The sequence below is a fragment of the Myotis myotis genome, unplaced genomic scaffold (assembly GCF_014108235.1).
Source record: "Myotis myotis isolate mMyoMyo1 unplaced genomic scaffold, mMyoMyo1.p scaffold_m19_p_1, whole genome shotgun sequence".
Lineage (NCBI taxonomy): Eukaryota > Metazoa > Chordata > Mammalia > Chiroptera > Vespertilionidae > Myotis > Myotis myotis.
Window position 1 is genome coordinate 48,179,387 of NW_023416313.1, and position 21,249 is coordinate 48,200,635.

General features: G+C 40.7%; 1 protein-coding gene across 2 annotated transcripts in view; it reads left to right on the forward strand.

The window, feature by feature from the left end:
- Positions 1 to 214: 214 nt before the first annotated feature.
- Positions 215 to 21,249, forward strand: part of BTC (betacellulin) — a 48,002-nt gene continuing 26,967 nt past the window's right edge. Inside the window, exon 1 of one of the 2 annotated variants that reach the window (XM_036336403.1) lies at positions 215 to 625. In XM_036336403.1, the coding sequence (XP_036192296.1) occupies positions 568 to 625 (58 nt within the window). In that variant the 5' untranslated portion in view covers positions 215 to 567. The remainder of the gene's footprint in view (positions 626 to 21,249) is intronic. The other variant, XM_036336412.1, reaches the window with a different exon arrangement.

The window sequence follows — 21,249 nt, forward strand, 5'->3', positions numbered from 1 at the left end:
CTGCAGGAAAGCTGGAATTCCAGAGCACATTTGACTCTCTGCTTCTCCCTCAGAGTTTGGCGCAGGCTTCTCCCTGGGCTGCCTGCAGGCCTTGTAGGACACATCTGACTCCCCTGCAGTGCATTCTCTCCCTGCTCCCGGCTACCTGTTTACTCCCCCAGGCGGAGGGACAGGGACAGTCAGGCGCGACCCAGCAGGTGGAGTGGCTGAGCTGGCCCCAGGGCAGCCCCAATATGAATCTCAGTGTGGGTGTGGGGCAATTTGGGTGGGAACAACCTGGAGACTACCACCTCGCCGTCCTGCGCCTGGCTGGTGGGGTGTGTGCAGAAAGAGCAGAAATAAATAGGAGGCTCCCTCCTCCCAGCGACTCTCAGGGATCCGGAGGCCGCCGCCCTGGGTGTTTGCCTGCCCTGTAGCCAGGGTTCCAGCCTGAAGAGTAGTTTCGTTTCCTTCTGGCTCCAGGATTAGTTTCCAGGCACCTCCTCGGACGCCCCGTGGCCTGGAAAAGGGACGCAGGAGGAGGCGGGAGGCTCGTCTAGGGGCTGCCCGCCCTGCAGCGCGGGTTTGATGGACCTGACCGCCCCGGGCAGCGGCGCCGGCTCCCTGCCGCTGCTCCTGGCCCTGGGTAAGTGGCCGCACTGGGTGCTGGAGACCCAGGAGGAAAGCTGGGGTGGAGTCGCAGGGAGAGCGAACTCTGATCTGAGCTGGCATCTGGACCCAGGGCGGCGTGGGGCTGACAGGGGCAGGTCAGGGAACTTGGGCCCCTGGGAGAGTGCGACGTTTTAAGGGCCTGGCAATGGGGCACCTGCTGGGGCTGTCCCTGGGCGCGCAGGGCTGCGAGAGGGCGGAAGGGATCCCGGGCCCAGCGGCTGGTGCTGCAGCTGTGGGCGCAGAGCGGAGGACCGGGGTTGCTAGGCAGGGTGCCCTCAAAGACTTGGGGGGCTCCGTGGGGGGCTCCGTGCCTCTGAGTGAGAATTGGTGGGAGGAAAAGCAGGAGCATGGGAGAGGAAGAGAAAGATATCCCGGGAGTAGCTGGAAAGAGAATTCCTTGGCTTAAGATGTGGGCTGGGAGTGCAGGGCAAGGTGGATGGGTCTTTCCTTGGTGTGTGTGTCAGAGGTAAGAGAGAGCTTACTCCTGGGGAGACTCGAGCTGGCCTAGGCTTGGGATTGAATTCTTACACCTGTTTCTTGCTGGAGCAGTGGGGGGAGCTGGAGGAGAAAAGGCAACTTCTGAGACCTGACCTCCTGTTGCTGATGGGGCAGCAAAGAAAAAGGAAATGACATGTTCCCCCTAGGGCACTGTTCATGAAAAGCACAGATGCTTTACTGGGGATCTAGTCACGTGCTGCTTAGACCCGGATGCGCATTCTAAGTTGTTAGGGGATTTCACCATAGTGTGAACCCCATGGAGTGCACTTCCACTAACTCAGAAGGTATAGCCTAATGCACACCCGGGCCCTATGGTATAGCCTAGTGCTCCTAGGTCCCAAGCCTATACAACGTGTTACTGTACAAAGCAACATGAAATTAAATCAAGCACAAGAGAAAAGCATGCAATCAGGACGCTTGGTAAACAAAGATGTGTGAGACTGCTGCTAGTGTAACAAAGCATACTGTTTTACAGGACACTTGTTTTTAAGGAGTAGAAAGATGCAGTCTAAAATAACAATAAAAAGTGTAGCATAGGTAATACGTAAACTAGTAACAGTCACTTCTTATCATCATCATGTGATCTGTACTGTACATAATTGTATTGCTATACATTTATAAGACTGGCAGCACACTAGGTTTGCTTATGCCAGCATCACCATGCACCGGTGAGTAATGTGTTGCTCTATGACATCATGCTGGCTACGAAGTCATTGGGTGATAGGAATTTTTCAGCTTCATTATAGTCTTTGGGGACCAGCAATCCTATATGTGGTCCCTTGTTGGCCAAACCTCCTTAGGCAGCACGTGACTGCATATTCTTTATTTTAAGGAGAAATTGCAGGAGGGAAAACTTTTCTTTATTTCGAAGGTTTAATCTAGGTCAGTGTTGGCGAACCTTTTGAGCTCGGCGTGTCAGCATTTTGAAAAAGCCTAACTTAACTCTGGTGCCGTGTCACATATAGAAATTTTTTGATATTTGCAACCATAGGAAAGCAAAGACTTATATTTTTGATATTTATTTTTTTATTTTAATACCATTTAACAGAGAAAAATCAACCAAAATAATGAGTTCGCGTGTCACCTCTGACACGCGTGTCATAGGTTCGCCATCACTGATCTAGGTTGTTAGGTTAAGGACCACTGGGTGTGGTCATGTGGTGTGAGGGAAGAGAGAGCAGAGGCCGGTGGGAGGAGATGCAGGATGCCCAGAAATCCCTGGAGGCTGTCCCTACCACCTTGGGAGACTGTGCTGGCAGACAGGAACCTGGAACTTCAGGTGCTGGAGGAGGTGTATGCAGCTGGAAACCAGGCTCCGTTGTCCCTCCCGTGTGATAAGGTAGCAGGAAAACCCACCACTTTAGGGCATCCCATTGACATCACGGTCATTTTGAGGGGGGTGGAGGGAAGGAAAACTAGTATTGTGCAGGCTTAGCTGGGATGTGGGGCAGGGACACCTGGGCTTGGGGCATTTATGTGGGAGAGGAGTCTTCACAGCTGAAGTGTCTACAGCTTCAAGCCTAGGAAGGGCTGGGATTTCTCTTACGGAGGGAAAAGAAATGGAACCTAAATGGAAACTTTCATGTGGCTGTTCTTTGGAGTCAGAGAGGTGGCTGAAAAGGTTTGTGACCTTGGCTGGAAGTGGACAGTCCATGGTTAGAGAGAAGGAACTGATTTAACAAACCCTGCAGAGGAGGAAGTCAGGAACAGGTTAGTGATGGAGTGATGTGGAGCCTCCAAGAAGAGCAATGGGTCTGAGAGTTACGCCCAGGACCAGTGCTGATGCTATGCCAGTTCTGGATGAAGGTGCAACTTTCTCCTTACAACTCATATGGACTGTCCAACACTCAAAGTATTTACTGGGCATCTGCTCCAGTCAGTACGGCGAGAGTATATGGAAATGGGAGTGGGATGAGGGCTCAAGAAACTCCAAGATGTAATTTCGAAGGCATGATTTCTGCTCTAAAAGATGTTATGTTGAATTGGGGATACACGACTAACAGATGTGACACAATCAGAGAAAAATTCATGAAGCCAGGAAGGGAGAGCTACCTCCACCAGAGCTTCAACAGTGGAGGGCGGGGTAGTGGGGAACAGCTGCCTAGAGGACATGAGTGGGTGCCTTGAAGCTTGAGTAGCATTTGAAATAGTAGAGAAAGGACGCCAATGATATACAAGGGCTGGTGATGGAAATAAGATTGTTTTCCTGGAGAGAGAGTCCATCAGCATGCCAGAAAGTAGGATTTATGAGAGGCAGACACATGACGAAGAGCCAAAAAAAAGCTACATTAAAATATTTGGACATGAATCAATAAACAGTTAAACACACACCATCATAGGTCTTGAATACGGAATGATATAATGCAAATAAAGATTCAAGGAGGTAAACTGGTCAATGGGGTGCAGTGTGGGAGCAGGGGGAGAGGTGCTGGGGGCCAGAGACCTGATTGTCTCACAGCTGTGATCCAGGCATGAGCTAATTCAGGCCTTAAATTAGGGTGATGTGCCCGGTGAAATGTTATGGTAGAAATTATTATTCCAGATTAATGGATATTCTTCCCCCTTTACTATCACACAGTGCTTTATCTTTTTTCTCAAACCCTGTTAAAAAGCAGAAAAACCCTAACCTAGTGTTATTGTACACTCAGAGTAACCTAAATGTACAACTGCCCTGTTGAATGTTTGGCTTAGGGAATCGAACTCTTTAGATCCCCTAAAGCTCCACTGGCTGCAAAATGCCAAAGGCTGTCTTGTTGGCATCAGTGTTCACAGAAAGTGGTCCTTTTTCTCTCATGCTCACTGTACTTTTAAGTCTTATTCCCAATTTAAGTCACATGTTATTGTACTTACTTTTTGAAAGGAATGTGAGCAATGTACTGTGTGATGCACTAGTGTGTGTGTGTGTGTGTGTGTGTGTGTGTGTGTGTGTGTGTGTGTCAGTGAAAAGTACCTTGAGAACTGGCACTGAGCAGGCATGAGACCTGGTTCTACTCTGCTGTTCCGTGACTCAGAGATGCCTGCAAGTTATACATTATTTCTGGGCCTTGATTTTCTCATTTGCAAAATGAAGTAGTTGCTTTAGATGAGACTAAAGTTCTTACCAACTTGACATTGCAGTGATCTGTAACCAACATTTTCATTGGAAAATTTAAGAGAAAATCTTTTTACAATATCACTTAACTTCCATTTCCTAGGTAATGGGATCTCTGTTTCAGGCAAACGTTATCATCAGAGATAATCATGGATGCTTGATTCTTTGAGAAATATGGTAAAGGGGCAATAACTTTCTTTAAAGTGTGTTTTTTATCTTAAAAAAAATTGAGTCATTCCCTGTAATTTTTTTTTTTTTTTTTTAGTTTCTCCCTCACATCCACTTGCTATATAACACAAACACTGAAATTATAACCAATGAAAAAGGGGAAAAACTTTTCTTTTGAAAAAATGAGTGCGTTTTAAGGTAAAAAATATGTTCTCCTTATTAAAATCTAAGACGTTAATATTTGCAAGTTGGTTTTAAGTTCTGCTAGAAAACATGAATGTATTCATGATTGTAATATCTAGCTTTGAAGTTATAAAGCAGAAGGTGGCAGCAGGTAAAATTCCCATTGTACAAATTATGTAACTGAAGCCCCAAACACTGGAAGATTTTAGGATTTGCCTCTTCAGACATGATTTTGACTTAAAAGAGAATTGGAGTTTTTGCATGTGTTTTTTCTTCACTTGAAAAACCTCAGGTTTCACAGGCCACACTTGAATATTAACAACTGTTACAAAATCAGTTTTCGCCATTGCATGATTCTCTCTTGTGGTGTGGAAATGCCCGAACAATTCTGGGAGAGCCCAATACTGCAGGCATACCCTGTGATGCCCCTGCTGAAGCTTGGCCTGCCAATGCCTGTGCCAAAGTGGAAAGTGCAGAGGACAGAGGATACTTATGTCTCTCCCAGGGGCACAAGCTTCTGGCACGGCCTCATCTCTGTGGGATTGTTCACCCCAGTACTCCTGTGCCCCTTAGTCCACAGAGAGCCTGGAGGGAAAAACATCATCTTGTTTGTTCTCACCCTTTAATTGTAGTCAGCTCATGCCAGGATATAGACATGAATACCCATGAACCGTGCTCGTAAGCATCTCCATAAGGATCAGTGTCTTTCCAGGAGGGTCCAGACAAGCCGGAATCAGGGCTGTGTGTAGTTTAGGCTTAAGCCATGATCATGATGCACTTCCAAATTGCTCAGACAGACCCCTGGGTCCACAAAGAATCTGAAGTCCAGTTGGTCGGGAGTGCTTCAGACTACAACTTAAGAGAAAGCCATCTGATGGAAATGGGTATGCTTTTACTGCTAATGGCTGCTAGCTTTCCCAGGCATATTTGTATCTTGAAAAGGGAATCTTGGTAGCTCAAATGAATTTCTAATTGCTAAATAAGATAATTTTTTAGATGGTTGACAGAGATAGAGTATTTAATCTTAGGTCACATCAATTAGGTAATAACCTACTTTGATTATCAGCAAGGCTAAGTCAAATAGCCATGAAATACTTTTATTCTTTACATTCTGACTTGTAGACTAGAAACATTAATTCCAAAACAGTGACAAAAATTTGAACAATCTTTGTATTCAGCCTTATTGCCTTATTTCAATTTGACTGAGTTGGTTGAGTTATTAATGTAATATTTCCCTCTTTGGAAAATCATAGGTTTGTCAATTCATTTAGCCTTATTTAACTTAATAATGTTATGTCAGAGGACTTCTAACTCATGCCAGAGGACCTCTTCTTGGGAGTACAATACTAATGGAAAATGGGTAGCTATTGTGGCATTTTTCAGAAGGGAAATAATACAGGGTATGCAGTGGTTTAAATATTGGTTTAAGCGTGCAGAGTAGATCAGAAAAAGAGAACTAATGCAATAAGAGGCAAGTAAAGAGAAAGCTACTGTTAACTAGCCCAGAAAGTCTGGACCAGGCAATCAAGACAAAGGAATAAACTCAATAAATATTTCTAAGCAAGAATTGATAGGATAGAATGACAAGTCATGTGTGGGTTAGGAAAGGAAAGGAACAAGTAAAACTGTCTCTGAGACTGTTAACCCGAGAGAGGCAAGGAGTTTATGGTACATGTGAATGAGAGCTGTTGTGTGTGTGTGTGTGTGTGTGTGTGTGTGTGTGTGTGTGTGTGTGTGTGTTTTCCTGTGGAGATGTGAACTATTTTGGACTCCAAATCTGATTGTTCTCCCAAGGAATGTAAAAAGTAAAGGTTATCAGGCCTCCCCCCAGACCTACTAAAGTCTGGTTAATATGTTCCTATAAATATAACTGTTTAAAGAATTTCCAAGAGAAGGAAAAACATTTTCCTCAACAGAATAATTGCAAATAATATATGTAGATTCTGCCCCTCTTGAAGGTGGAGCTGAAAACCTGTCACAGACCAGAGGCTGCTAAGAATCTTGACACAGAAAAAGGACACTAATGGAAAGTTGGTGCAATCAGAATAAAGCCTTGGGTTTAGTCAATATTAATGGATCAATGTTGAATCTTAGTTTTGATAAATGTACCTTAATAATGCAAAATGATAACATCAAAGGAAATGGGAGTGAGTGAGAGTGTACTATGGGAATGCTCTATACTTTGCAGTTTCCTGTAAATCTAAATTTACAGGTGTCCCTTGCTTTTCCCCAAGCTTTTTACCCAGGAACTACACTCAGCATCTCAGGATCAAGTGGCCATAAAATTTTACAATGTCTCTGAGCATCTGTGCTTTATTTCTATTTCTTTTGTGCATCCATTAGCAAGATGTGTTTACTCTAAGGTAATTGTTTCTTTACTTTATGCCATTTTAGCTTACAAAGGGTTTCATAAGAATATTCTACTTTTAGATAGTGGGGGAAACCTGTCTTTCAAAATAAAGTTTAATATATATATATATATATATATATATATATATATATATATATATATATAAAGAGGTAATATACAAATTGTCCATTACGGTGTCACAGTAATGACCGAGGCTGAGTGCGCATGGAGCACCTCTAGGTCCCTCCCTCCCAACCCCCATCCCACCCCCGCTCCCATGGGTGATGGCTGCTCCCTCCAGCCTCCTGAAGCGGTGCAGGACCCTCCTGCCTCCCATGGGCACCAGCAGCTTGCTCTTGCCTCCCGTGGAAGTGGCATGGGTCCCTCTCAGCTCCCGCAGAAGTGGTGCAGCTCCCACTGACTCCTGTGGAAGCAGCGGACAGCCTACTGTGTGTGATATCATGCACTGGGCTACTAGTGTATATATTTATATATATACACTGCCCTCACCTGCCGGTCCAATCATCCCAACTGCCTTCCCCTGCTGGCCCAGTCACCCCTACCTACCCTCCCCTGCTGGCCCGGTCACCCCTAACTGCCCTCCCCTGCAGGCCTGGTTACCCCTAACTACCCTCCCCAGCTGGCCATCTTGTGGCTGTGAGTGCCACCATCTTTGAGGGTGGGCATTCAGTTAGCATATTCCCTCCTTATTGGCTGTAGGCACCACCATGTTTGAGGGAGGGGCAGTTAATTTGCATATTTCTCCTTATTGGCTGTTGGTGCCACCATCTTTGTGATGGTGTGAGGGTCAATTAGCATATTCCCTCTTTATTAGATAGGATGTGTCTGTATGTGTGTTAAAGGTCTTACAGGAGATTCTGATGACTAGCCAGTTTGGACAATCACCTAGCTAAAAAAATAGGGCTGAAAATATAAAGAAATAATTTAACTGATTAAAATTTCAGGATCTAGCACAGTACCTAGGACATAATAAATCCTCAGTATATATGTGTTCACATATGAGTCCATGGGTATTTTGTGAGATTGAATAGCGTTATATTAAAAGAAGACAAAAGCAAAATTATAGAGAACAGAAAGTAGAAAGGTGGTTGCCAGGGGCCAAGAGAGGAGGGATTGGGGAGTTACTGTTTAGTGGGTCTAGAGCAGCTGTGGGCAAACTACGGCCTGCGGGCCGGATCCGGCCCATTTGAAATGAATAAAACTAAAAAAAAAAAAAGACCATACCCTTTTATGTAATGATGTTTACTTTGAATTTATATTAGTTCACACAAACACTCTATCCATGCTTTTGTTCTGGCCCTCTGGTCCAGTTTAAGAACCCATTGTGGCCCTCGAGTCAAAAAGTTTGCCCACCCCTGGTCTAGAGATTCAGTTTTGCAAGGATGAAAAGAGTTCTGAAGATGAATGGTGGTGATGTTGCACAACAGTATGAATGATCCCAATGAACTGCACATTTAAAACTGGTTAGGATAGTACATTTTATGTCATGTGTATTTTACCACAATGAAAGAAAAGAGCTAGCACAGTTGAGTGAAAATCAATGGACAATTCAGGAAGCCAAGAGTGGATTGTAGATGGAAGATTTGGGAAGGTCAACTGTATCAAATACTGTAGAAATGGAGGAGGCTGAGGCTGAGGAGTGAGCTGTGAGGAAATCATTGGTACTCTTAAAAGACCAGAGGCAGATTGATGGTAACTGAAGAAGGCAAGTAGTGCGCACGCACGCGCGCACACACACACACACACACACACACACACACACACACACGAGAATAGAAGTTGGAGTGGTGGGTATAAAAGAGAAAGTTTTGGTTTATGAGAACCAACTTCAAATAGTTGAAAAGTTGTCTCAACAAAGATTTCCTCAGTTTAAATCAGAGAGCATAACTTGGATTAATTAATTCCAGAAAGCAGAGCTCTCGCCTTAATTTAGGCAGAATTTCCTTCCAAGTAAAACTTTGAAAAAATGGAAACCACTGACTTAGGATGTGACGAGCTTCCCACATGTGTGTGGTCTGAATGGCACTTATAGGAAGTTGTACAGAGGTGATTCCTAGGTGAGATGGGAGGTGGACCAAATAACTATCAAGGGTTCTTATGTCTCTAAGAACTCAGGATGATGTTACTGTACTTTGGAAATGCTTTGGAGGTTGGTAGGTAGAATTTAAAACTAAGAAATTGTCAGTAGATTTCTCTGGGAAGGAACAAAAAGGTAGGGCACTTGGAGACCTGGGAAACAAATGGTGAAGAATTTTTTTGAAAATTACTTGAGATTTTCCCTTCAAAACTGGATACAGTGAACATGCCTTCTCATGATCCTTATCTTGGGACAGGGGTGGGCAAACTTTTTGACTCGAGGGCCACAATGGGTTCTTAAACTGGACTGGAGGGCCAGAACAAAAGCATGGATGGAGTGTTTGTGTGAACTAATACATGTTAACACTGCTTCTGGTGAAGGAGCGGAGGGGAGAGCAAGAGAACCCTCCGCTCTTTCGGCTCCACGGGCCGGATAGAACAGCCAATCGGGCCGGATCCGGCCCGCGGGCCGTAGTTTTCCCACGGCTATCTTGGGATGTAGTACTGATCCTATGCCATGGGCTCAGTTTTTGCCTTCAAAACTACATTCTTTTTTATATATATATATATATATATATATATATATATATATATATATATATATATATTATTGATATCAGAGAGGAAGGGAGAGAGAGAGAGAGATAGAAACATTAATGATGAGAATCATTGATGAGCCACCTCTTGCCCATCTAATACCAGGGATTGAGCTAGCAACCCAAGCCAGTGCCCTTGACTAGAATTGAATCCGGGACCCTTCAGTCCACAGGCCGATCGATGCTCTACCCACTAAGCTAAACCAGCTAGGACAAAACTAAATTAAAAGTATCCTGTAATTTAGGGTTAAAAGAGTGACTGGAAGTGAGATTTATATTCCAGATAAAACTACAGACAAGAATAATAAGCTATGTTTCTCATTTGCCTTAGCAAAGCATACCAAAGGAAACACACCCCATTCTTTCTTACTAATTTCTATTCAACAGCATTCACCACTATTAAATACTTATTGAATGGGTTTCTAGACCACTCAGATTCTTAATTGGGAATCTATCTTTCAAAATGTGGTGAACAGACATTACAAAGCTTCAACTGGAAATATGTGGTGTGACCATTTCTTAATGAGTCTTACTATAGGTCACACAAGAAAATCAATTGAATTATTTCATGTTCCCCCATACACATCAAGAAGTTTCTTTTTTAAAATGCTTGTTTGTATATTTTTTTTGTTCCAGCTGAACAGCTTTACTCATTGTGTCCCAAACATACCAAACTCATTTCTATGTCATTGCCTTTAGGCCTTTTTAGTTCCCACCTTCTATGAAACATTTCCCTATGATTTCTTCACTTAACACATTGCCTCTTTTGGTAATTCCAATAGAATTTGTTTTTTGTATACCTAGTACTTTAAAGATACTACCTGACATGTATTTATTTATTTATTTATTTATTTATTTATTTATGGTCTCTAAAAATGATTTTATTAATAAAGATAATAATGATTAATGCTAACTTGGGTTGATTAACCTAAATAGGTTTATGGACCTAAATTCTGGATGGGTTTGTGTGTAGTTTTCAGGTTGGTTAAGCAGCTACTTCAAACTCTATGTTCTCTTCTGTACCACTATTAGAGTCTGATGGCTGCTTCCTCGTGGGTCAAAGGCTGTGTTATCGCTAGATCCAAAGGCCAGCTGCACTCTTCCTCCTCACTTTGTACTTGGATAATCCTCTCTGGGATCAAATTGTTCTTTTTCTTGGCTCTTTTTTGCCTCCTCTCTTTGAACTATTGTGGAAATTCAGTGAGACCTTGAGCTCCTCATTTAAAGTATTACAATGTCTGATTGTCTGATCTGTTCCTGTCATAAAGGAGTAGGAATCAAAAAGTCAAGTTTTGACAATAATGATTTCTGAGAAACTAGCTATAGGTTATTATGGGTCCCATTCAATTTAGTCATTGTTGTCACAGATTTAATAACAATCATGCTGGAAAAAAGAGCATGATTTACTGGCAAAGGCATTTATTGTGGTGTTGACAGTTTTCAGATATATGAGTCAGTTTATATATGACAGGTTGTTAAATTATTTTCCTCTCCGGGCTTTAAAAATATGATTGTGGAGTACTTTGATGAGTTAAGGAAAAGTGTGATCCATCATTCTCCATCTGAAACAGCAAGATATTGTTTCTACTATTTGGAATAGAATTTTACATTGGAGGAGAAAGGAGTTCATGTTTCACTTTTCTAATTTTGAATGGACATAAACTGTTTATGAAGATCCTCTTCTTATTTCTCTGCCCTCATCTCTGCTTCCCTTCTTGGTCCTGGAAATCCAAAAGCCTGTCTCTCAGTTTCACAGATTAGGCTGTTCTCCAGGTACTGCAATTTGAGAGACCTTGAAAAATCCTTCCCTGTCCTAGAACATGGCCCTCCATGAGGTGTCCTGCTATCCCTCACTGTATTGGGACACAAACATTGTGCACCTCTTAAAACCCCTTCAAGTACCTTCTTTTTCTCTTGCTCTGCTCCTCACCTATACCAGGTCACCCCCTTTTTTGTACAACATTATCTCCCAAGACATGAATTCTGGCTTCTCACTCACCAAGGGACCAAAGATTGAGGAAGTTAGCACTCAGTGGGGGACATTTTGTCCAATAGGAAATGAATGATGAAGGTGATTGGAACAGACACATTCTTCCTTCATTCTTTTTCTGTGGACTCATTGAATGCACAGTTCCTTTTCGAATGCTTAGCCTAGCTCCTGTATGGGTGAACATGTCGTCTGAGCAAATTTGTGTCTCTGGGTTTCACTTTGGAGCTACACCCTGCATGGTGGGTACACAAATTGCTTTGCTTTGCCTCCTTCTTTTTAGTTTATTTCCTTTTTCTCTCATTCTCACGGCCCAGAGCTTGTACCTCCCAAATAAAGTGATAATCCCTTCATCTGTATCTCAGTCTCTGCTTTCTAAAAGATTCAGGTTGGGACACTTGATTCTCATGTATCTCTTTTGAATTAAGTCATTTTTTTCCCTTTGCAGATCTGTTTTAAAATCAAATACATTTAGAAATGGTAATATATTAAAGAATTATATTCTCCTTGGGAGAATATTGAAGTAGAATAAAGATGCTGGTTTATAGGAGGGCAACGGAAATGATAATTACAGAAAAAGATGGAGAACACCAATATCAAATTCACCTATTTCACCGTTTTTGTCTCAGCCAAGCACAAGCCCAGTGTTAAACATCATTTCTGCCCCCTGATATTTTGTCAACTTTATGTTAGATGGGATCTCTTTTTGAATTTGGAAAATTCTCTGTCTATAATACATATTCAAGGTTCTGTTTTTATTCTTGACAATATACAGTGGGAAAATTGCCCAGAATGTTGATTTAAACTTTAAAAACTTTATTAACTTTATTTTTCCAAAGCCAGAGAGATGATTTACAATATACTGGGTTTTGAAATAGTATCGTCTAAGATCTGACTTTATCTATAATAATAAAAGTGTAATATGCAAATCAACCAAGTGCCAAGCAGCAGAATGACTGTCCATCCGGACCTTCTGGATAAAGCCAGGGCTGCAAGGGCTGAGGCATCTGGGCTGCGAAGGCCTACTCTTGCATGAATTTTGTGCATTTGGCCTCTAGTCTATTATATTTGTGGCACTGAATCACTTAACCAACTGACTGAATCAATAATCTCATTTTGCATAAGCAGTGTGCTGAGTCACTGGCAGAACTGTACTAAGAGTACAAAGAACTGCACATGTAGAAGACACCATAGTTCTACCAATCAGTCGAGGTGCATTCACTTCAAATCTCTTTTTAAAACTCACTGGAAAGAAACAGCATGTGGGAAGACCAACAAATGGTTTTGCCTCACTGAGTACATACATATAAGCACACTGCTTAGTGTGTACTGTATAGGTAGCTATATTTATCTTATGTAGTTTATTTCATAAATGTGTTTTATACAGAAGGCAAATCACACCATAAATGTAGAAATTTTTCAATAGCCATTTATAAGAGGGAGAATGTTTTATCAGAGTAATTAGAATTCTTTTTTTACTTCAGGTCTCCTACAGCTGCTATTCTGTTGAGTGACTACAGTGTGCCAGATATTACCAAGGTTACTAATTCATAATTTATTTTTTTTTATTCCTTTAAGCGCATAGCTAAATGTTTACCATGTAAATTATATATTGTGAGCCTCAGTTTATGGGTGGGAACCCTGAAGTTCAATGTTGAAAAACTTAATCATAATTATAAAGCTTGTAATTAAAAGGTACATCAGGATTCAAATCCATTTTCATTTGTCTTGAAATGTATCCTTGTACCATTAATCTATACTGCTTCCCTTTAAAATAAATGAAAATGTGTGTGCCTATGAAATACTCTTCCAACTTCTGCTTATATTCATAGCTTGATACATTATCCTTTAATTTACAGTTAGGTTTTCTAATGGGGGTGGAGTGAGGTTCAAATCCTAAAATAAGATTGATAGGATATCATCAGAAATCACTAGGTTTATTAGACACAAGTAGACGAGAGGATATCTAAGAAAGATGTCCAAAATTATCAGAATATAGATTAATTGACATTTTGTGGTAATTTTATATTTATTTTTGAAATACAGGGTGGGGCAAAAGTAGGTTTACAGTTTATTCCTGTATCATTATGGATTCATTATTGTATTATTTTCCATAAAAACAACTGTAAACCTACTTTTGCTCAACCCTGGATAAAATGCTCTTGGCTCTAAGAATGGAAAATTCAGCTCAGAGATGAGGCAAATACAACGTACATGACTGTTTAGGTTGGTCACATTTGATGTTTTAAATAGTTGACCCAGCTGGTATACGACTTACCTCAGCATCAGCAGTAACTTTGAGACAGTGGGTCATACTCCTTGTCATGCTGTGTCTCTTTCAATGCCTGCATTGTTCCCAATGACTTCATCCCCCGTGCTGGCTGACAGGGATAATACTTTTAATACATTCAGTAATTTTTAATTTGAGAATCTCAGAGTGCATAACAGTAAATGGAGCTTTGACTCACTAAAGGAGGAAAGGGTTTCTTTTCCTTTTTGTCTTTAATTTTATGAGTGTAGTTGATATTTAAAAAGTAACCCTGGAAATAGGGGCTCAATGTTCAGTCACTTAGCAAACAAGCTAATCTAACAGTATTTTATTTTATTATGTTTCTTTGCTTTAATGCATCTGAGAAATTCTTCAGGTCATGTGAAGCAGTGAGGTAAGATTGAATGAAATAATAAGAAAGCAAAAAGATTGTAAAATATTTGAATAATAGTGAAATCTAACACAATAACATTTAAAAGGGCCAAGTATAAAACCTTATTTTTAGGAAAAAAATAAAAATGACACAAAGCAGAACAAATAATCCTATCAAAACAGTACTTCCCAGGAGTACAAAAACATTCTAACTTCATTTTACTATAACCCAAATGAACCCCCAGTATTCAGTGGGACAACTGAAAAAGGCTGACTCTTTGAGGCTTCATTATTAGAATATGGTGCCCACAATGTGAAGGCTAAGTGCTCCACTCTGTTCTGTTTTTGCCAGACCATGTGAAATGACACTTACTCTAACCTTGCATTTAGGGGCAGTGACAAAGCTTATGACGGTCTTGATGATGTCAGGGAAAATACAGTTGAAGGAACTAGGGCATTTAGCCTGAAGAAAAGAAATTCTTTCAGGAAAACTTGATAGCTGGCTTCAAATATATGAGGATCTGTCAGGCAAAAAAAAAAAAAGAGATATTATATTTATTCTAAGTTATTCTAATGTGCAGAATAAAATTATAGAAAGGCAAAAACCAGGTCAATATCAAGATGCCTTTGTAGAGCTTTAGAAATAGCTGTTTAATAAATTTTTGAATGAATGAATGACTGTGATTGATAGAATGGAGGAATGGTCTCACTGAAATTGGATGCTTTTGAAGAGAGTGAAGGTCTCTATACTGAAATATTAAAGAAGGGATCGATTACTTCTCCCAAGAAATGATTTTAGGGGAGTTGAGAGTTAATGGGTAAAAGATCTTAATGCCACTAATATTCTTACTAAATATATATTAAATATATATTGACTATTCACTCTCTTGAATGAAAATCTTATGTTTTCCATATCTATGTACCATATTTTCTCTAAAATATAACCCATACTTTCTCTGATAAAGATAATGATTATTATAATAGTGTATGTTCCTTTATAAACTACTTTACTATATTTTTTATTTTATTTACATTTATTACATTATGGGAAGGGCAGGGAACCTATGATTTTAATTTTTCTTCAGGAAAAGGTGAGGATAGTTTGTTAATGAACTCAAAAACACATAGTGAATTATAATGAGTTTGGTGATCTTTCCACAATATAATGGTACTTTCCCTAAGAAGTCAAAATTTGAGACTTTGAGGATGTGCAATTGACTTAAACTGAAAGCTATATATTGGATAAAAAATACTGAAAGAATTTGGAAAGAATTATAATTGTTCTCAACCACAAAAAAATTTTCTTCCTAAGGATATTTGGCAATGTGTGGAGACATTTTTGGTTGTGACAACTCAGGAGTAAAAGGAGGGGTGCTACTGGCATTTCGAGGGGAAAAGCCAGGGACACTGCCAAAACCCACAATGCACAGCCTCCTGCAACAAAGACTTAGCCAGCCCAAAATATCAATAGTGCGAAAACTGAGAAACCCTTTGGATGTTTCCCATTCATTTTAAACCAGAACTTGGATTTCTTTGAGCAATGGGGTGAGATATCCAAAATATAAAATACATTTAAGCTCTATTCTATAAAGACTTTTCATTGCTTGCCATCCTGAGTAGCATGATCACATCTCTTGCCCTCTGTCTTTGTCCTGCATCACCCCCTTGTCTAGCATGTCCACACCGTGCACACTTCCCGCCCGCTGGTCACTTAGGAGCCGTCTCAATTATTAAGTGGACTGACCAGATACGGCAGTGCTTGTGTTCGAGTAAGCCTCATTTTACTTAATGATGCCATGTAACTTTTCTTACAGTATATTGTGGTAGCTCTTTTATTTTTATTGTCACTGATCTCTTACTGTGCCTATCTAAATTGGAGTTTATCTATATATGGGAGAAAACATAAAAAAATAGAGGGTTCAGTACTATCTGAGGTTTCAGGCATTCACAGGGGGCCTTGGAACATTTCCTGCAGATAAGAGGAGACTTCTGTAATTAAAGAGTCCCTGCTTTTCTGCTAAACTTTCCAAGGTTTTCTGCATCTATTGGTAATTCATCCTTTGCCTTTCTTCTATGCCTTTGGCTTCTTTTTGTCCATTTTCTCTCGCATTTGAAACAACATCAAGAAAAAATCGTTTTCCTGTATAGATTGACTAGTCTTCTCACTCCCTTCTTCAGTTCCACATCTTTGAAGCGTAATCTGTAATTATTTGCATCTTCTTCATGCCACTACTATTTCTCTAGCAACATATTACTAGTGCTTTTTGGTTGCAAATTCAATGTTTGTGTTTTTAACACAACATTGTTGTGTCTTATCTGTAATTCCCCATCAATCTTTTTTGCACTGTTGATCAAATTCTTGTAGGAAAACTCTCTCTTCTTACTTCTGTGGCTTCTCCTTCTCAGTCACTTGAAGATGTTTCTCTTTCTGCCCCTGTATCATATTGATGTGCTTCAGGATTCTGTCCTTAATCATATTTCTCTTCTCACATATATCTTTCTGAGAACCCTACTTTCATGGCATGAAATACCAGTTTCTTTTCCATGACTCCCTAATGTAGAACCTGTAGCTTTGCCTTCTCTCTAGAGTTCCAGGTCTAATATCCATTTACTATCTCCTAGATAAGCTACAGTTATTTCAAGTCTCAGAGTGTGCAAAGTAGAAATTCTCTCTCTATTCCTGTCTCCTCTCAGCCATTTTTGCCATTATAACAAAACTGGAGGCCCGGTGCACGAATTCATGCACCAGTAGGGTCCCTCAGCCTGGCCTGTGGAATCGGGCTGAAACCAGCTCTCCAACATCCCCCAAGGAGTCCTGGATTGCGAGAGGACACAGGCCAGGCCAAGGGACCCCACTGGTGCACAATCAGGGCTGGGGAGGGATGCAGGAGGTTGGCCAGCCAGGGAAGGACTATGGGAGGGCTCCAGGGCATGTCCGGCCCATCTCGCTCAGTCCTGATTGGCTGGACCCCAGCAAAAGCTAACCTAACAGTTGGAGTGTCTGCCCCCTTGTGGTCAATGCATATCATAGAAAGCGGTTGAGTGGCCTTAGTCTATCATTAGCATATTACGTTTTGATTGGTTGAACGGATGACCGGACACTTAGCATATTAAGCTTTTATTATATAGGATACCATAGACTGGGTAAGCAACAAACATTTCTCACAGTTCTGGAGGCTACAAATTTCAAAATGAAGGCACTAGCAGATTTAGGGTAGGGAGAGGGCCTGCTTTTTTATTTATAGACAGATATCTTCTCTCTGTGCTCATAAGGCCAAAGCAGCAAAGGGTTTCTCAGAGTCTCTATTATAAGGGCACTAATCCCATTCATGAAGGCTCTATCCTCATGACCTAATCACCTCCTAACACCATCACAATGGGATTTATATTTCAAATCAGTTATATCCTCAACCCGTTTGCCTTCTTTGCATACCTTATATCTGTGACAATCCAGACAGTCACTCAAGCCACAAACTCTGGCTCCCTTTTCGTCAATTCCCACCCTATCCTATTATTCACCAAATCCTTTATGTTTTACTTTGTTAATATCTCTCATAATCATTTCTTCTTCTCCATACCCAGTGACACCACTTTGAGTTATGTGTGTCTGATTCACCTGTATCATTAAAGTAACCTTTTCAAACTAAAAAAAAAGAAAAGATTTTCAATATGTTCAATGACCCATTTTAGCTGCATAACAATTCACACTAATTAACTTGACTCTTAGGCCATGTGCTTCCTCCTTGCTCTCCAGCCTCCTGTTCCACCACAATCCCCATCCACCCTCCAGACAAGCTGGATATGTCGTATTATTTTTGGCAAGACTTTTTACAAATGTACCTTTTGGTTAGAAAGTCCGGCCCAGCTGGCATTGCTCAGTGGTTGAGCATTTACCTACGAACCAGGAGGTCATGATTCAATTCCTGGTCAGGGCACATGCCCAGTAGGGGGTGTGCAGGAGGCAGCTGATCAATGATTCTCTCTCCTCATTGATGTTTCTATCTATCTCTCCCTCTCCCTTCCTCTCTGAAATCTATCTATCTATCTATCTATCTATCTATCTATCTATCTATATCTCCAAGTTAATTACAATTTTATCCCTTTCTTAAAAATTCACTTTATTTTTAATAGTGTAATAAATATACATGAATTTTAAAAAATTATATAGTGCTGAGAATTGTATAGCAGCAACAGCAGATCGTCGTACCATGCCTTCTTGCCTCTCTACCTGAGAAGCAGCCATTTTCAACTCTTTTAGGTATTTCTTCTGTGTTCACCTATGTCTTGCTAAATAATTTACTTGTAATGCTATTTCTTGATTTGTCTAGTTTAGACTTTACTTGTTAGGTTTCTCTTCTCGCATACTTCCAGTATAGTTACTAATGAGGTCATAATCAAAACATTTAAGAATTGGCAAAGCATAGACACTGATTAATCACGAGTTTTCTCACAATGGTGTATGTGGGCAAGTTATTGGCCCTGATTTTATGACAATTTTTTGTTATCAGTATTTACATTATTATTGCCATGTGAAGATTATCCATAGATAAATATACTATGATTATGTTATCTTGCTTACACAATTTTTATTTTATAGAAGTCATTAACTGATGCTAAAAAATAGTTATTCCCTCATGAAAAACTCACCATAAATCCTCACCCTCTCTGTGAAGTCTTTGGTGCTGGGCAGAGCTTATTCTCCATCCTGTGTTATTCCTCTATTACCTCCGCTGTTGTGCTTATTACACTTTACAGATTTGTGTATCTTTCTTCATTATCAGAATGTGAGCTCCTTGAGGTTAGTGATAATTTCTATTATCTTTAAACCTTCAGTGTCTTGCAGCTGTGCCAAACACATAGTGCTTAATATATGTATTGAATTTTGGATAGAACAGGAGTACCCTCTTTGAAGCAGTCTTCAGGATTGATTAGATGTTTTTGTGAGCATTTATCTAATTTCTGATTCATTTCATACAGTTTACAAGCTGAAATTCCTGTCCAGGTCTAGGCAGTTCAAATAAATGAGTGTGGAAATCCTGATGGAGTCTGTGGCATTTAAAGGTGTCACCTACTACTTAGCTCCAGCCAGTTTTGCCATGAAGGAGTTTCAGAGCTATGTTGCCAGACTTTCTGCTTTTTCAGTGGAAGCAGAAAAATCCAGGTTTGATATGAATTGTTAACTATAGTGGACATACAATATTATATTCATTTCAGGTATATACCCCAGTGATTAGTCATTATGTATCTTACTAACTCATTATCTTGATAAATCTCGTACCCATCTGGCATCATACATATTTATTAGAATATTTTTGACTATATGCCCTATGCTATACTTTATATCCCCATGACTTTCTGTTACTACCAATTTGTGTTTCTTAATCCCTTCCACCTTTTTCACTCAACCCCCTAACCCCCCTCACATCTGGAAAATATAAAAATGTTCTTTGTATCTATGAGTCTGTTTCTGTTCTGCTTGTTTGTTTATTTTGTTTTTTTAGACTCAATTGTTGATAGATATGTATTTATTGACATTTTATTGTTCATATTTTTATATATTTCTTTTCTTCTTCTTAAAGAAGACCCTTTAACATTACATGTAATACTGGTTTGGTGGTGATGAACTCCTTCAGCTTCTTTATATCTTGGAATCTCTTTATATGTCCTAAATGATTGCTTTGCTGGGGAGAGCAATGTTGGCTGTAGGTCCTTGTTTTTTTATAACTTTTAATGCTTTTATGCCAGTCCTTTCTGACCTGCAATGTTTCTGTTAAGAAATTAGCTGACATTCTTATAGGAGCTCCCTTATAGGTAACTAACTGCTTTTCTCTTGCTGCTTTTAATATCCTCTCTTTGTCTTTAATGTTTTACATTTTAATTATGATATATCTTGGTGTGGGTATCTTTTGGTTCATCTTGTTGAGACTCTCTGTGTTTCCTGGACTTGTAGGTCTATTTCCTTCACCAAGTTAGGAAAGTTTTTCTTCATTATTTTATTAAATATGTTATCAATTTCTTGCTCTCTCTTGTCTTTCCTGCAGCCCCATGATGTAAATGTTGATACACTTGAAATTGTCCTAGATGCTCCATCACTACCCTCCACTATTCACCAGAACTGGGTACTTGAGGTGTGTCTATGTACACCCACCTCTTATAGTTGAGCCTTGATTGCTGTTGGTACATAAATGGGATGGATTTATCCCTAGGCCAATCAGCTGCAAGGACTGGCTATGACCAGCGTGGAGGATCAGCTGTGCAGGGACCCACCCCATGGAGCAGAACTTACTTCAGCAGGGGTCTGGTGCATGCTGAGTGTACTCCTTGAGTATGTCGCTTGTGGAGCTGGTTGGACAGTGGTGCTTTGATGTGGTCTGTAGCTGTCCACTGGGTGTGCTGGCTCTAGGGCCTTCCAGGAGGTGTAGGCCAAGGTTAGCAACCATCTGTTCTGCCTGGGGCCACCTGGCACAAGCTACTGAGCAATCTGCAGATGGCTGTTATTTGTGCTGGGCTTGGAGGTGCTCAGAAAAGGCTAACCTGAGAACTAAGGCTGGCTGCTGCTAGTGCCAGGCCTGAGGCTACTTAGAGAGAGTACATAGCATGCTGAGATCAGATGCTGCTGCTTGTGTGAGAGATTTAAAAATCTCTCAAGAGTCCTAAGAATGAGCCAAGACAGGCCATTTATATGGAAAAACCACTGGAATCAGCTTGGGTATGCCAGTTGGTGGGACAGGGTCTTGGAATTACAATGGCGGGTGAATAGTGATAGGTTGATGGAGACTCAGATATGGCACCTGCCTTCTGGCCCTGTGGGGAGTGTCTCAAAAAAAGAGCAATGACCTTTGTCAATACCTAGATGCCAGACAATTCATTTCATCACAGTATGTCCCTGGTTCCTTTCAAGTTGCTGTACCTGCAAGCTCAGAGTGAGTAAGTCTGAGTAAGTTCATGGGTGGGCCCTTTCATAGGAATGCCTTCTCACTCAGCCAC